Raw genomic sequence first — 17,117 nt, 5'->3', positions numbered from 1 at the left:
TATATTTTTTTAACTAGCTTAATTGTTAATTAGTTAACTGGTGCCTATACACAATTAAATTTCATCGTATAAAAGTATCCATCGCATTCACTGTTTGTTAAATCAAACAATCATTACTTCTTATAACGGATATTTTTGCGTGTAATTAATGTGGTTATTTATATGACTAGATAAACTGCTTAAATATTAATAAGCTATCCAACAAGTTATATGTTCATGTAAGGTTAGGCATTACACAAAATGAATGCAACTTTAAATATAATTTAAAAATCATTTTATTTCAGCATTTGTGGGTGTTCAATCACAATATTAAATCGTTGTTTACATTGTAGATGAAATTCATCCGTCGAACACCTAGTTAATAAATCATTTTAGCGAAGTGATCAGCGATGTTAAAATCAGTTTAAACCCACAATAAAGAAATTGATGATCTACGGTGTCGGTATTTTTAAAGGCAAATGTGTAATTTAGAGGGGGGGGGATCGCAGTCTTCTTCAACAAATTCACTACTTTAAATTAAAAAGTAATGTCTTATCTTGTATTGTGTTTATATGACAAAGGAGGCACCAAACTCCAAAAATTAATGATTTAGAAACGTAAGTAGTCAAGCGATCGATTCGAGATTTTATTATTACATTTCCAAATTAACTGGGTTTTTCATATATCACTGTATTAAGTGTAAACTATTCATGTTACAGTAGGTCGTTAGAAGCCTTCACCAGCGGCTTCGGTGACTAACGCTGGACAATTAAGAACCGTGTGTGGCGTGAAAAGTCAGAAGTTTACGATCTTTGAAAACAACATGGAGTTCTGTGATCCAAATGCCCTGATATGGACACGGCGTCTTCATGTTCTTTATCAAAAAAGCAGCCCTCTGGGACATGGTTCCAAATCCATAACAAAGATAGGAGAGGAAGACAGACGTTCTTTGGGGTTGATAACAATAGGACAGGCCATAAATGATGCTTTCTGTAAACTTAAACGTATACTGTTTGTACTTGTGTATAATCATCCCTGCATACAGTAACTGAAGAAATTCAATATTGTTTGACAGGATCTAACATATCTGGGACAAATTCTGTGATGGATGAGAAAATTTTGGTATTACAGCAAGAAAATTCCTAAATGGGTGACAGACCTGTGGATCGTTCAGTTAAAAAATGTGGATCAACTTCAGTTCCTCTTATTTCTGACAATGTCAAGTTTACCATTTACTAATAGAAATGTGTGCACAATGAAAACAAATACAACTGTAGAGAATTTTTGGTTTTAAGGTTCATTAAAGGTGCATTCAATATAATGTTCTTTCATAGTTCTACAGGAGAAGCATATTCACAAACTTTATTTATATACATAGTACTTATAGAAAAAAAACTAAAATAAGCCTTTAATAGCAGCAAAAGAAAACTACAAGAATTATTTACAACCTTTAAATGAGGAATAATACACTGCAAAAAATATTCAGATATTTTTAAGCACAATATTGTGTTATATACAAGTATGATTCCCATTAAGTTTACACCTCTCCTTTTTACCCCAGGTCAGTGTTGTTTTTATATAATGACATTCTGAGTGATTGTTTTTTTTTTTTTTAAACAGGAAAGCGAGATGTCAGCATTCGTATGAGAACATCAAATTATGCACGCTTAGCAAACGGTGACAAATTTTCTTTCGTAAAATCTGCTCTCAACGTTTAACCTGGAAAACAAAGCAGTGAACTGTAAACGCGGGATGACGGGCACGCAGGCGACAGCCGGGGAGAGCCGTCCCCAGACCTCCCACGTGCTCAAGCACACACTTCCATCTGCACCTTACTAGAGGTCTCAAGCATTCAGCAGAGCTCTAAGTCTCTCTCTATATATTTTTCAATAACTTCTTAAATAAAGTCAGTGTCCATTTCACAAGCTCAAAAAAATAAATATCCACAGTTTCATATTCTTTTGAAAGATGCCCCCCCCCCAACTTTATGTGCAAGTTCCACGCGTCGTAAGATCTTTTGCTGTAAATTAACAAACATTACATTCGATCTTTTCCACTGTGATCCGATGGAATCAAATTCAGACTACGGCCTGGGTCAGACCACTCAGACCCCAGGCCGGTCTCTACATTCCGTAGTCGACGGTAAGAGGTTCTGGAGAATGTCACTAAAATCGAACTTCAAGTATTGAAAAATACCCTTTACGAGTAGTTCTAAGCCTTGTATGTTCAGCCATAATTACTTTTAAAATAAGGTAACTAGGATACGCATTCACCCACTCATGCATTATAAAACCACAATCGCTCTGCCTTTGAACACGCGCAGTGAGGCAGACATTATTGCAGCTGTCGTGATTTGTCAGAAATGTGATGGGGGGGTTTTCTTTTCAAGTTTTGTTCATCTTCTTTTCATATTTTGAAGACATCACCTTATTTTTTTCTTTTAAACACAATAAACTAATATTTGCATTAATCTACTTCTATAGATAGATTGATAGGTATATATATATATAAATCATATTTAGATACAGATGACTATGCGCTCTGTTTATTTACAGTATAAATAAACGTTGAGCATAACGCGTTTATCATATATAAATCTAACTCAGAAAATAAAGCCACGCGCCACCTTTTAATAATTCCCGCAGTACGTGACAGGTGTCAGCCTTCAATACTTCGCAGCCAAAGACCAATATGACACCTGGGAGGTGTCACCAAACCGGGGGTAGTAGCTTCATCATGCCCCACAGGTGCCTGCGGTAACAGATCTGCGCAGATCTGCGCCTTAAGTGCAATGGCTCTATTCAGGGAAAAAAAAAATACACTCACATCATTGCATGTCACAGTGTAAAACCTACAATGTGTGACTTAAGAACTGCCCCATAGCATCTGTGGCTCACATCAAGGTCAGTGCCCCAGTGATTCATGGGACCTCATGACGCTGTAGTCTAAATACCCAGGCCAGAGAACAGGCCTCCCCAGAACTACAATGGCAGGACCAAGTCTCTCACTTAACCAGCAGTGTGCTCACACGTCTCCTCTCCATACTGGCTTGCCATTCATACTTTTTTCAGTACATGTACACGTAGGAAAGGGCGATTTTTGTGTCTCAGCTCTGAGTGCAACTAGCAAAGGAGTTTGACTCCATCCCTTCTGCTTGCCAAAGTCCCAGTAGGCGATAAGCGCCTCCTACTGGTACAAGCAAAACCAGTTTACATTAATATCTGACTTATGTTAATACATAGAAAAACAACCAGAAAAAAATGGTAGAGAACGTCAATCCAGCACTTCAAACTCTGCTCCATCTTGGACGCGCTTCCAAAGTGCCCATGAAATCTTCATATACTGTATATCGACAGAAGTGTTTTCACAATAAGTAACGGTAGTTTACTGTAGTCTTCATAAGTAATGCCTTAAAGAAAGTGAATGAACCAGTGTTTCCATAGTAAGAGGAAGATCACAGCAAACCCAAGGAAACTATCAAACACACGAATGGGTTCCTCGGGGAACCATGCAACGGCGACCTCTGCTGAGCTGTCTCATGCAAGCTGCAGACGCCCCACTCCCGCATCTCCACGTCATCATTCGATTGGAAGGGACGCGAGAGTGAATCAGCACACCAAACAGTATCCTCACACCACCTACACCTCTTGGGGAAGTCCTCCTGAACCGACACCCGCTATCAGCTCAGGAGACTCGACGTGAGTCTACAAGAATAATTGAGCAGTTTGACAATCAATTTGCATAATAAAATTTACAGAAAACCAATTAAAAACACGGGTGGCGATTGAAAAATATTTCAGAATTATTGTCGGATCTGTATAAAGAATGTGAATTCTGTCCTTATTGTTTATTTTGATTCAAGGGGACTGCAGATTACTGAGACCTGGAGCCAAAACATGCTGTGAGTTTCCTGATAGCTGTTCTGCTGAATCCCCAGAGGTGCCTGACTGTGCCCCCGGAGGCCCTGAGAGGGTGAAGCTACAGACCTCTGCGCTCCGTAGCCTAAAACCATGCGAGGACAGGCCTTAACGCGGCCCTGTGCTCAGATTATGTAAAGCCAATCACGAATGGGTAGTCTTTCACCAGTCACGTGGGGGGAATGTTAATGCCGATGGGGTTTGCGATGGTTTCTGTTGCTGGGATCACAGCGTGGACTCGCACCCCACCTTACAGGCGGCAGTGTCGCCTTTCTGGGTCAGCTGGAGCACACTCGGCTTCTCCACGGGCTTGCTCTGGCCCGGCACCGCCAGCGGCAAGGCCTTGGCCTGCTCGGCTTTGGCCTCGTCGGTGTTGGGGTAGATGACCAGGAAGCTGGCAGTGAGGAAGCCCAGGAGGGAGCCGCCGGATGCCACGATGGGTATGACCCTCACACTGCCCACCACCTCCACCATCGCACCCAAAGCAGAGGCCACCAGGATCTGGGAGATGTAGACCTGACAGGACAGGATGGCACAGTCGATGCCAAAGCCTCTCTTTGAGTTCCCAGGACTGTGGTGGATATACTGCAGAGAAACAATTCAGTGGACATTAGAAATTACAAGGAAAGCATAATCTATAACTGACAAACTCAAAGAAGCCATCCTTGACATTCTGGAAACCTTCAAGGACTCACCTCCTTGATGTCATGGTACTGGCCAAGAAGGGCATAGGGGCAGTAGGAGATGCTCATGGAGATGACGCCCATGCTGCTGATCATCACCATGGATACATAGACGTTGGGAAAGATGGCCATCACCGCTGTGCCGATGCAGAAGCAAAGAGTGCCCAATATGTAGATAACCCTGATGCTGAGGTCGAAGTTGTCCAAGTATTTCTGAAGCAGAGCTGAGCAAGACAACACGATGACTTCAGATGGATATACACTCATACATATACCAGCCTGTCCTTCGTTACAGTCCTTACCCTCACCTTCGAGGCAGAGTAACAGTAATCAGACTTCTTTCAGTAGCGGTCAGGGGAACGTTACGATAGCCAGAAGAGTTACCCTTGCCCTGTACCCATGAAGCACTTTAGCCCCTTGTACCACGCAGATCACTCACCTGAGCAGATTGCAGCAGTAGCAGCGTAGATAACCAGCCCCCAGCAGCCCATCTGGACACCTTTGTGGTAGTTCTGGAGGGCAGTGGAGTTAGTAGCAGCCTACGGTAAGGAGAAACAAAGATGTTCTCACGTGACCCTATCTGCTCAGTTTTACTTGATGCAGAGGTGGATAGTTCAGGTCCAGAAAGTAAAAATCCAGACTAAGATCTTGTTTCAACCAACCAGTGGAGTACTCTGTAACTGAGACTCTTTATACCCAACAGGTTGGTTGAAACACAATCTTGGTCTGGATTTTTAATTCCTGGAACTGAATTATCCATCTCTGCCCAATGGGCTTCTCAATTTCAGAGGGTGCAAACAACCAGGGGAGACAGGGCTTTACCTTTGGGTCACCCTCAAAGATGACCTGACCCATGAAATCCGTGTAGAAAACAGCCTCGGCGATGATGGCGAACCAGGTGAGCAGGTGGCAGACGCAGAGTCGCAGGAGCTGGGGAGGCATCTTGAGCATGGAGAGCCAGAGGAGGCGCACGCTGGTCTCCACCTCGCCCTCGTCGCTCTCCGTATCCCCGCTGGAGTTGGTGTTTCCGCTCTGGTGCCGCTGGCGGTGCTCACGTCGGCGCTGCCGCTCCTGCATCTCGTAGATGTCGTTCATGCTGCGCGACGACTTGATGAGCAGCACTGCGTTGGCCCGTCGGTATCGGTAGCGGCGCGCGCCCACGCGGCCGTAGTAGGAGAACGTGCAGGATGGCTGGCGGTAGAAGGCATGACGGCGGCGCCGCATGGAAGCGCTGGTGCTTGACTGCTTCATGTCTGTGTGCGGGTGGCTGCTGGGGCCGGCGGGGACCCCGTTGGGCACCTTGATTGCCTCGTCGAGCTGGTCGCTAAGCAGCATCTCCTTGCCATCGTTGGGCGCGTCCTGCAGGAGGGCCGACAGGCGTTGCAGCTTAGCCCGAAAGGCATCCTGACTGCCTGCGCTGCTGCTGCGGCGTGGCGGGGTGCCATGGCAGGAGGACAGGCGGTCCTCGAAGATGGAAGGCTCGATTTCATGCAGGAACAGCGTGTCATGGTCCAGCTCCAGCGTGGCGTCGGGCATGGCCAGCACTGAGTCGCTCTTACTCCTCACGATGTTGACTTCCAGGAAGTCCATGTCCACGTCCCGCTCAGAGCGGCTGTCCTCGTAGGCGCAGTAGGTCTCGTCCTCGTAAATGGCATCCAGCTGGGGCAGGGCGCTGGCGGCCAGGCTCCCGTTCAGTTTGACTGAGGACGCTGTCTCAGCTTCTTCATCTAGCCGGTCCTGCTGCGGGCTGTACTGCCGCTCCTCGATGCTGATGAGGTGAAGTCCCACAGAGACGGTGAAAATGAGGGCAGCGAAGATGAAGAGGATCTGCTCCTGCGATTTGAAGACCTGGCCAAGGAAGGTGTGAGTCCAGTCTAGACCGCCCAGCATGTAGCCGACAGCACCCCCCAGTCCTGTGTGCACACACATAAAAAGACCAACAATTGTCAGCTACTTAATACAAGATAAATGTCACTATGCGCAACAGCGCCCCCTACTGCTGCAAGCAAACAAAATTTAGATAAAAAAACCACAACTCTGGTCAAGGACATCAAGAGCAGGATCAAGACACCCAGCACTGTTCTATTTACGTGCTTCTGTGACATGATTACATATTCATCCAGTCTAATCTTATTTTCTCTAATTTGAATTATTTTAAACACTGAAGTACACAAGCCTGATCTGAAAAGAACACAATGCGGAACAGAGAATGTGCTAAAAATTCTTATAGCATAGCCAAAACATTTATAAAAAGGGGTAACATAGAGAGTGAATCGTTGTGGTGGCTGGTGGAGATGCCCACTATGGGGAATGGAAATGAAGTCGCGCTTTCTAAGTCCCAGACTGACCTGCCTTCCACCCAAGACTCAGACACGATGCCACAGGACGTCACTCCTGAGCTGCTGCTCGAGCCGCTCCTCCTACACGCATGTTTCCATAAGCTTGCGTGACCCCACAACTGCCTGCACAGATGCACTAGTATGGTGATGCGTCGTTTAACGACAGGGATACGTCATGAGAAATGCGTCACTAGGCGATTTCATGATTGTGTGCACACCACAGAGTGTACTTACAGAATCACAGATTACATAGCCTTCTACACACCTAGGCAACAGTAAACTTTTTTTTAAGTGGAAAGAGTACTCACTCGAATGACAATAAAAAGCACAGTATAGTAAATGTATAAGCCAGTAATGTAGTTATCATTAATGATGATGTGCTGTGCGTAATTATATGTGCTGTACTTTTTCATGACTAGCAGCACTGGTAGGTTTCTGTACACCAGCACAAACACGTGAGTAATATGTTGCACTACAATGTCACCATGTGATAGGATTTATTCAGCTGTATTATAATCTTATAGAAGCACCGTCGTATATGCACTCCGCTGTCGACCGTCGTTGACAGACGTGTTATGTGGGTACAATCTGTGCATACCAGAGGCCTCTACTCACTCACAAATCTACATCTCCTCTATTCATCAACTTGTTTTTCTCCTCACACATCCACCGTCCTCATGTTTATGTTCACCGGCGTGTCAGTAAGTCTTTGAGAGTGACATCAACACCGGGGAAGAGTCCTTGTACATTGTTTGTCTTTGCACTTGGCAAATAGCAGTGATTCTGATCCCTGCCCAGCTGGAGTAAGTCACGCCCCCCCGGCCCGCCGGCTCTGCCGCAATTGTGAGTCACGCTGGGGAGCGGAGGCGGTGATGTATTGCGACGTGGGTGGCTGACAGAGAAGCCACAGCAGAACCGTTCCCGTCACACAGGTATTGCTCCTGGATCTCCACATACTTTGTTTCGCTTATTGCTGAAACACCCGATACTACCATCTCTGCTAAACCCCGCTGCCCTACCGGCAGAGAAGGCGTGGATGTTCAGGGCCATGTCCTGCTCCTCCGTGTCGGCCACGTCCAGCAGGTAGGCGCGGATGGGTCCCTCGGTGGCGTCCGCGCAGAAATCCAGCACCACCACCCCCAGCACGGTCAGTACGATGCCGATTGGCTGCTTGTTCGGCACGTCTCCGATAGCCAGACCTGCAGGATGACAACAGTGCAACACCTCCGGTGAAGAAGTGAAGAAGAGGGTGGTCTATTCAGCACCGCGGACCCTCTGCTGTGGGCCATCATGGGCACATGCTCAGCACAAAGGGTCACTCGAGGTCAGATGCCATGGAATTAGAGGAAAGACAAAAGTCAGAGGTAGTAACTTTTCAGGCATGTGCACGGAAACAAACGGAAGGAGTCACAGACAGAGAGACACACACACGGCGACATACACGCACACATACATGTAAACACGCAGAGAGCAGCACTGATTGAAAGCCCCAAGGTCTGGTTGCGTGCAGACACTCGTTGCTAAAGCAGGTGACTCACGTTCTGGCATCTATATGGGCTCTGACTGTAAGGGATGTACAGCGGTGAGGCGTTTTTACATTTTATTCAAACGAGGTATGCAGGGATGACCTTTCCCTTGGTAAAGTAGAGAGTATGAGCAGTAATCAGACTGTCGGGGACACACCTCTGCAGAAACACAGTTTCCAAGTTTTATATGTAGAGATACAATCACAAGGTCAGAAATGGTAACTTAATCCTCTTTCTGATTTCTGGAAAGTCCCAACATGATTATAGTTAAAAAGCTGCTCTTTATTCATTTTTGACTTTTGTATCCCTAAAGGCAAAAAAAAGGTGTAGCAGTTTTCATTAATAACAGAAGATTTATATGACTTTTATCTGTCAAAGGTTAGACTCCAATCCAGTCCCAACAATCTAAATTTTACACACTGTGACCTTCAACCTTGACCTTGGACTGCAGGTCACCTGACACCTACAGGCAGGAAGTGGAACAAGCAGCACCTGATGAATTTAAGGGACAGGCTTCCCAGTCTGAGGATAGCCGCAAACAGGGCACGGGTGGGTGCTGTCGGCTCCCATTTGCCCTGGCCAGCCCTGGCACACTGCCCCAAACAAGCTGTCCCCACTGCCAGCGGGACAGTGCATCAGACGCCCCAGCTTTAAGCAGGATCGAACAGGTCGGTCAACATTTCACTAAGCAAATATCACGCACAGCAGGGGTCCCTGTTCATGACATGCCATTTATCATAAACATACCTTGAGGAAACAGACACCTCTTCAAATGCTCCGATTAAAAATGCTGTGTACAAAAATGCGTCTTTCGATTCATTCTAAATATTTTCAGATGTCATTTCTTGTTCCCACGCAAACCCATAAATTACACCTTTTAAAACAGTTGCGGGAAATTGACTAAAGAAATAAATAAAACAATAGATGGACGTGGGTACGAGTCACGGCGAACGCGTAATTTCACAGGAAACCGTAGCCTTTATTTATAGCTGTCCCATTCAGGAGCGATTCGGACTTTGGACGGGTTCCCACTCACTGACAGAAACTGATTATTCGGCTGCATTTTTCGCAGAGGTGCTGCTCTTCTCCCGCTCTCTCTCCCTGAGAGACGGGTGAGAATGAGTGAAGACGGAGGCCGCGCGGCGGAGGGTAACGCCGTGCCACGCTAGCGCCCCGCTTCCCGACAATGGAGCCGCCACTGCGGACCAGAACGCTGCTGGAGACAGGAAGTGGTCCCAGATAGGCAATGAAAGGTAAAAACAGCCCACAACAGGAAGTGTTTCCCTGTGAACTGGTTCCTAGTCCTTTCCCATCACATCGCCCGCCCTGCTGACGACGGCCGCGGCGGGAGGTGCTGACTGATGAAACAGAACCTGCGGGGCCAGACCGGGCCCAACTGAACCAAGTCAGTCTGAGTCACAGGCAATAGTGGTACCATCCCATCTTGACAGGGGAAATACATACCTGAGAGAACTTGCCTCTCCCAAATACACACTCACCGCCCCAAGCAGGAAGCATCCCTGAGACATGTATATGTGCATGTAATTACACAATTTCACATATATTATAATGTATACACAATATATACCACTGCATGCAGAAATACACACCTGTAGGCTGCTGTGTATGTGAGCTCCTCTGTCTGGCCTCCAATAGGCAAGAAACCTACTAATGTCACATAGAAGATGCCAGCTTCACTGCAGCTGTGCAAAACTAACTTGCAACGGCCTGAGTTCCTCCATGGAAGTTCTGTGTCTTTGCGGAGGTAAATCCCCAGCCTACCTCTGTATACTCCATGGGCTGAAATAGGCTAATTATCCGCTAACAGGGCGAGTCTGATTGCCCACCCTTGGACTAATCTTATCCGCAAACCTGTGTATTCAGGTTTTTGGGATGACCTTCAGGTCAGCTGTTCAAACCCAGGTGTGAGGACCAATCAGTTCTCTAATCAATAATCTAATTAGGGACTTGCAGCAAAAACCAGCATACACACCGGCCCTTTCTGGATAAGATTGCCCACCCCTGGAATAGTCAGTGATCGCCAGCTGCGGCCTGAAGGGCCATATATGGTGTGTAGGTCAGGTCACGGCAAAAACCGGGCTCAGTCAGAGGGTAACGACGGTGACACAGTGGCACTACTCAACCTGCCGGTTGGTAAGATGCTGACTCGGCCCGTGGCGATTTCCGGAGTCTTACCGATGAGGGAGCCGTTGAGAAAGAGTGCCACGCCGAACAACACCCCCACGCAAAGCGCCAGGATGAATGGGCGCCGGCGACCCCATCGTAGTGTGCAGCGGTCACTGGCCGAGCCGATCAGAGGCGTGAAGACCAAGCCCAGGATGGGGCTCAGGAACCATGTCAGGCTGTAATACTGTTCTGGAAGACCTGGGGGGTAGAGGACAGCGAAACACAAGTCAGGATTCCCATTTTAACATTATAATGCGTCTCCAGTAGCAACACCTGGAGGGGAAGGGCAGAGACAATGATTCCTAAGCTCCATTCCATGTCCTTGTGCCCCCCCCCACCACACACATGCACGCACACACAATCCTAACCATAACCAGTAAACACCCTTCAGCACTTGGCAACTGACAAACCACATCGATGGAAAATACTGATATACACGCCTATTAAAACTGCATCGCATTTCTGCATAGGAGTGTCAAAACAAAATATATATGCGTGCCCAAAGCTGGGGAATGGGAACTGAAGCACACAGGAACAGGGGGATGACTTTCCATTAAGACACGACGTAACGTAGGCTAGTGTGTCTCCCAGGGCTTTTCCAATCGATCTCAGCGGCGGCGTGTAATACCGCGGGGGCCGGTGAGCCCGGCTGCGCTTCACTAAAAGCCAGCGTAAGATTATGAATAACCTTCCCGACGGCATTTAATTTGATACCCTGATCAAGCGCGGACAGAGAACGACAACAAACGGCGACACCGCCGTCCATGCCGGTCTGTCGCCAGCAGGGCGCCTCATTGAGGGCGGGGTGGAACTAAACAATACGAGGGGGGTGACATGTGAGCCGCGCGGACACACTGGCTGGTCGTCACCTCCGACACGGGCCAATGACAGCATGCCAACGGTATGTTCCTGCCCGCCAGCGTTAAAATGGGAGTCTTACGTCGGACGGAAGGACTGCCAGCCATGTAGGCTGAAAACTGCAGCCCATGTAAGCAAAAACAAAAACGTATCAAAATAAGATTTGCAGTGCGGATGAACCAGGCAGTGGCCCTAGCTGAATGCTCCCCCCCCCCATCGAGAATAAAAACCACACTGCACAACCTGCTCTTTGGCCCATTGGTATGCATAATCACACTGGATCACTGCAGACATTCCTGCAGCAGTAAACAGGGGCCCAAAATGCTGACTCAGTTCTGCCGCTCATTCAACTGGGCCTTTTAGCTGAAATGATGGACGGCTCTCCAAGCCAGATAATTAGACACTAGGGGGGTAATGATTTCCTTTTCCTTGCACATTTGCTCGTGCGGAGATGGGAATTTCACGTGGCCGAACCTGACCGCTCCCCTCCGATTGTTTATGGATGGCTGATTTCCCTGAGCGCAGCAGGATGATCTGAAGGCCCGGACACCCCATACATTACCATTAAACATTGCACTGCAATTGCCAGTGGATACATGCTGCACGGTCTTCACTCTCCACACAGTATCTCCATTTGGAAAGATCCTGTAACAGGCTGGTCTCAGCCCCAAATGTAGCATACAGTAAACAAAAACACTTGGAAAAAACTAGTCTGCAAAACACACAAGCCCAATGAAACCGGAACACTCCCCCCCCCCCCCCCCCCCCCAGATAAAGCTATTATGAGTATCCACAAACCATTTGGCTTCAGCTCCCCATTTTGGTCGCCTTCTTTGGCATGTGACCGCTCAGGTGACAGGCCTGGAAAGGGTTTCGGGTGAGTCGTCGGGGTCACCACGAGGACATGGGATAGCGACATCCAAACCAAAACAGCTGATATGCCACATTGTCCACTATGTTTATTCACAAAATGAGGGTATACATCTGTGTGTGTGGTTGTGGCTGTGAGACCAGTCTGTTCACAAGCTTAGAGTTGCTGTCTTTGACTTGAAAAAAATATATAATGTACAGTGAGAGCCTCTTCTCTGCAATCTACGTGAAGAGCTCAGGAATATAATGGCCGAAACAATGGAATTAATTCTGCATGACCATCAGCTAATCCTGAATGACCTCTTAACCATGTGGGAAAGGTAAAACTGTATGTGCCTCAGCTATATATGACAAACATTAATGCCTTGCTCTCAAACTGGGCTCATATCAGTACAAATTAAATGCACTTGGCCGAGGAACGTTAACTGGACAAGTAAAGCCTCCCTCCGTCCCAGTTGTGAAACCAAACAGTTATCTCCAAAATTCTGTGCTTTTGAAAGGCACAGGCTGAGGAGGCAGGAAGAAGGATGCAATGTTATCACCTTCACGTCTTTATCACACCACGGTGTGAGGCGGCTCTGTGAAAATGTTCGGTAAAAAGCATGTTGCAAGACTCTGGAACAAGATCATTTTCTCATAATGTCAATAGTTTTAGTAGCATAAGGGCTAGCAGTAAGTACAAATTCCACCTTATCTTCCATTTTCCCATAATGCAATTCAGCGTGTGCAATAACCAAGGTTACAATGTAGTGATTCCAAGTAGGGGTTAAACAGCAATTCTGCAAAATGTTCCCTCACCTAGAAGGTGAATCTGGATTTGGAACTTCCTTTTACAGCTGCAAACATATAGCACTGGTTTCAAAGTCTTTTTTCAGATCTGGAGGATGTTTGAAAGCCTCCTCAGATGTATGGGTGAGTGTCTGAAGGAGAGTGGTGGAGAGCATTCCTTTGCGTGGGATTAGATGTGTTGGAGGGTGACCCATCTTCATATCAGCACACCAGTAACTATAACAACATGGCAGTAAATTAAGGACTCAAGGTAAAGATCCACAAAATGATCAAATTTAGATTAAATATGGCTACAAAGTGACAGTCCATTTGCATAGCAACTACAAAAAAAAACTGAACCTCTGATGGGAGAGGGAAAAAAGGCCTAATATGAAAAAACGATCTGGACAATAAATTATATAACCAATCTTAAGAAGATATACAGATAATCTGGAATATACTTGTAGTTGTAAAAGGGAGTCTTTCCAAATCATAGCCCAAGCAGATCCATTAACGGTAGTCTCAGTTATCCTCCAGTGACATGCATGACACAGCTTACCCACAATGCAATTGTGGCCGGCCCTCACGGGACACAATTCAGCATAATGGGAGCCACGGAAACAGAATAAGTTGTTCTGTTTTGTGTGGTTGGTGTCACATGTTTGGCGTCTGCCCCAGACCCCACCCGCCGTGAAGAGCATCAGCTGGACGCACTTTAGGAAACCAATACTGTCCAGTACTTAAAAGAAGGGGTTGCATGACTGAGCACTGACTCAATTCCGGAAGACAGGAGGACGAAACCACAAAGCGTGATCTTACATCACGCAACAGTTTTATTGGTAATGTCTTAGATGGAAAAGCGCCACAGGTGTCAGGTGGAGAATATATAGATGATACAGAGTAAGGTGATACTACTAATGCTTAATGGCTGTGTGGAACTAAAAGCAACAACAAACAAATACAATGTCATGGGACATCATGAGTAACACCAACGACTGGCTTCACCCAGCATCTCTGGGCTGTTTGACTCCTGACTGCATTTCGAAGATGAGAGCTGTCTGATATCTTTAAGATGCTTTTCTTGAACCACACAGCTCACGGCGCTAAATGCGCACCAATGAAAAGATGAGGCTGCTTCTCTGAAGCCCTGCTGAAAGAGCGTGGCATGTTCCTGCTTCGTAATGCATGAAACAATTCCAGAAGAACCCACCTCGTGGCCTTGGACATCGTGCAACTGATTACTGCTGTGTGTCAGCAATGCGTTCATAAAAGTTGTCCTTCTTGAGTAGTCTTTGAATGTTGTGTGGCAGCCATATTTCAGTAAACCAAACAGGAGCATATTTACTATATTCTGAGGAGAAAAAGTATTTGCTAAGCTAATTAAGCGCAGGCGCTAAAGTCGCTAATTTGCTCTCGTTGATCTTTTGCAGCTCTCCTAAGCTGGGCTCTTCATCACTGAACACCTCAGAGCGTGAGAAGATTTTTAAAAAAAGGTCCTTATCAGCAACCTTCCCCGGGAACGGTGTGTACACAGGATCTCGCCGCAAGCTACCATTTCGGCTTACGTGGAAAACGACAATTGGTAACACGGGCGAGCTGGCTTGGGAACACGTCCTTCCATTCTGCTCCGTAACGCCATTCCTTCCCAGAGAAATGACAGAGCCGTGTGATCGCCCGTCAGGACTCAACTTCCTCTTCCTATTTTTCCGTTATGAGATTATGGGGGGTGGGGGGGTGATTTTCCCCCAACTGTGTACCGCCGGCAGGAACAAAAGACACAGACAGACAGATTTAATCAGCTAATCCGTATTTTGTTTCCCTCAAAACAAACTCGGTAAACATCCAAACAGGACATCAGACTGTAGTAAATAATGCTGTTTTTTTCCCCCAGCAGGCGAAAAATCCTAACAATACTGGGAGCAGTCAGTCTTTCGGCACTCCAGGAAATATTTACGATATTAGAGGCAGGACGCAAAAGTTTACGTCAGGTCAAATTAGCAGAAAATCAGAAACTGAGGCCAAACAAACTTCTGCATGAAAACAGCTGCTTTAAATTATACAATTGAAAAAAATACGGCAGCAAAACAAAGTTCGTGTGCATATTTTTAGCTCCAAACACAACTCAGTCATTCCTTAAAGGAGATCTGCTATGCAGACAGATGGTTGGAGCCTTGCCCCCACATAATGATAATGATTTGATAATTATATTTTGCTATTTGCACGAGTACATGGGAAATCCTTAGTATTCACATCCCATCTGTGAGACACAGCAGGCGGCAAGCCTTGGGGTCAGAGTGCAGAGTCGGCCATTTTTTCAGCCCCCTGGGGTAGTTTACAGGGTTAAGTGCCCAACTGTGATAATAGCCAGTGACCTTCTGATCAAGGTCAGTGTCGTAAGCTGCAGGGCCGGTCAGTCACATGACCCCCCCTGACCCCCCCGACCTATGCCGCAGTACAGAGGACCTGCATGCGCTCACTCCCCCTGCAGGAGGAGGGCAGGCTGCAGTTGCAGGACAAGACCACTGTGTGTTTAATCCGGACATGTATGCTAATGTCCTGGTTATCTGCTGCTCAGAACATCTGCTTCACCTTTATGGATTTATTTATTTACATTTTTTTAGCAGATGCTTTTATTCAAAAGCATGATTCACAGTTGCGAGAGCGGGGTCAGGCAGTCCCTTGAGGAATGGGGGTTTAAGGACCACAGGTAAAACCATTCTAGCGACTCTGGGATTTGAGCTGCTGACCTTCCGATCGCAGGCACGGCAACCTAACCCACCAAAATGAAATGAGGCGGGATGTGAGGAGGCGACAGAATAGTAGCAGAGGAGGTCCTGATTCAGCAGGGAACCAGTGGATCTTTTTGTCGGGGGGGGGGGGGGGGGGGCAAGTCACATGCATCCTCTCCCACCCCCATCGAGGAAAACAACATTGTTAACAATCCTATTCTCTTCTGCGACAGTTTTCACACTTTCTGTGAGAAACGGGGATCCGGGATACGGCTGAATGGTGTGAAAAGCGAAAGGGCCCGGGGGGCCGAGGGGCCCGAGGCCGGGAAGGAAGCAGATGCTGGGAGCCGAACGGGGCCAGAACACCTGCTTTCCTCGGCTTACAGGGCCGGCAGCGAGCAGCGGCCTGCATGGAGCTGGACACTGGGAACCACACACTAACAGCCAAGTTGGTTTTCCACTGCTGTAAAAACTGGTTCCGGTGCTGAATGACATCACAACTGGAGGCGAGTATTTAGCACTGAATTCAAAAATGATATTGCATATTATGCACATGCAATTACATCACAAGAACCACAATATATAGCTAGATTGAGATCAGGCTTTTTCAGACCTTCATGGGACATGGGAGGTTTGAGATTCGCTAAAACACTATTGCTGTGTTATAGGGGAAAAAAAACTTAGCAAGTATTACAATTTTAATTATTCCTTTTCAGTATCTAGTATATGTTTTAAAAATCAGTTTACAGTTTAGCTTTGCACACAGCACTGATGCAAAAGCAGCATTCTCAGAGATAATCATTTTGCTAGACGGGTTTGAGAGAAGTTTAGGATTAACTGCGTTTTTGGTTTATAAATACCCCACTATTATTACAACAAAATACTTGAAATACTTAACATTTTTCCAATAACGTACTGTCCTAGGATACAAAAAAAACTTTATTTCTTGTCATGCTCTTCTGATCTTGCTTATCTTGTTAAAGCTTGTGTCACTTCATTTGTCCACATGTCAATCATTATTATTATTATTATTTTTTTAAAACTTATCCTTGTTTTCAGAGTTCATAACTGTTTTCAAGACAGCGGTTCTATTGCATTTCAGAGGCAGGCTATTTGCGTAACCAATCAACAAAGATAGCGTTTCAAGCCCCACCACAAAGTACTAAAGCAGTACTCTAGCCAGTTCGGCACTTTTAGTACTAGAACTTTTGGCGCTGGTACTCAATAGATAAGGGAAAGTACTGAAAGTACCGTACCAAAA

General features: G+C 46.4%; 1 protein-coding gene across 1 annotated transcript in view; it reads right to left on the bottom strand.

Moving 5' to 3' along the window:
• Positions 1 to 257: 257 nt before the first annotated feature.
• The window catches only part of slc45a4a (solute carrier family 45 member 4a), a 41,608-nt gene continuing 24,748 nt past the window's right edge, over positions 258 to 17,117 (bottom strand). The window contains exons 5-10 of the mRNA XM_023811954.2: positions 10,641 to 10,829; positions 7,938 to 8,117; positions 5,402 to 6,492; positions 5,019 to 5,118; positions 4,592 to 4,803; positions 258 to 4,481 (exon numbers count right to left, since the gene is read on the bottom strand). Of these exons, the coding sequence (XP_023667722.1) occupies positions 4,122 to 4,481; positions 4,592 to 4,803; positions 5,019 to 5,118; positions 5,402 to 6,492; positions 7,938 to 8,117; positions 10,641 to 10,829 (2,132 nt within the window). The 3' untranslated portion in view covers positions 258 to 4,121. The remainder of the gene's footprint in view (positions 4,482 to 4,591; positions 4,804 to 5,018; positions 5,119 to 5,401; positions 6,493 to 7,937; positions 8,118 to 10,640; positions 10,830 to 17,117) is intronic.

This window comes from Paramormyrops kingsleyae, chromosome 23 (assembly GCF_048594095.1).
Source record: "Paramormyrops kingsleyae isolate MSU_618 chromosome 23, PKINGS_0.4, whole genome shotgun sequence".
Lineage (NCBI taxonomy): Eukaryota > Metazoa > Chordata > Actinopteri > Osteoglossiformes > Mormyridae > Paramormyrops > Paramormyrops kingsleyae.
This window is presented reverse-complemented; position numbering and strand designations above follow the sequence as displayed.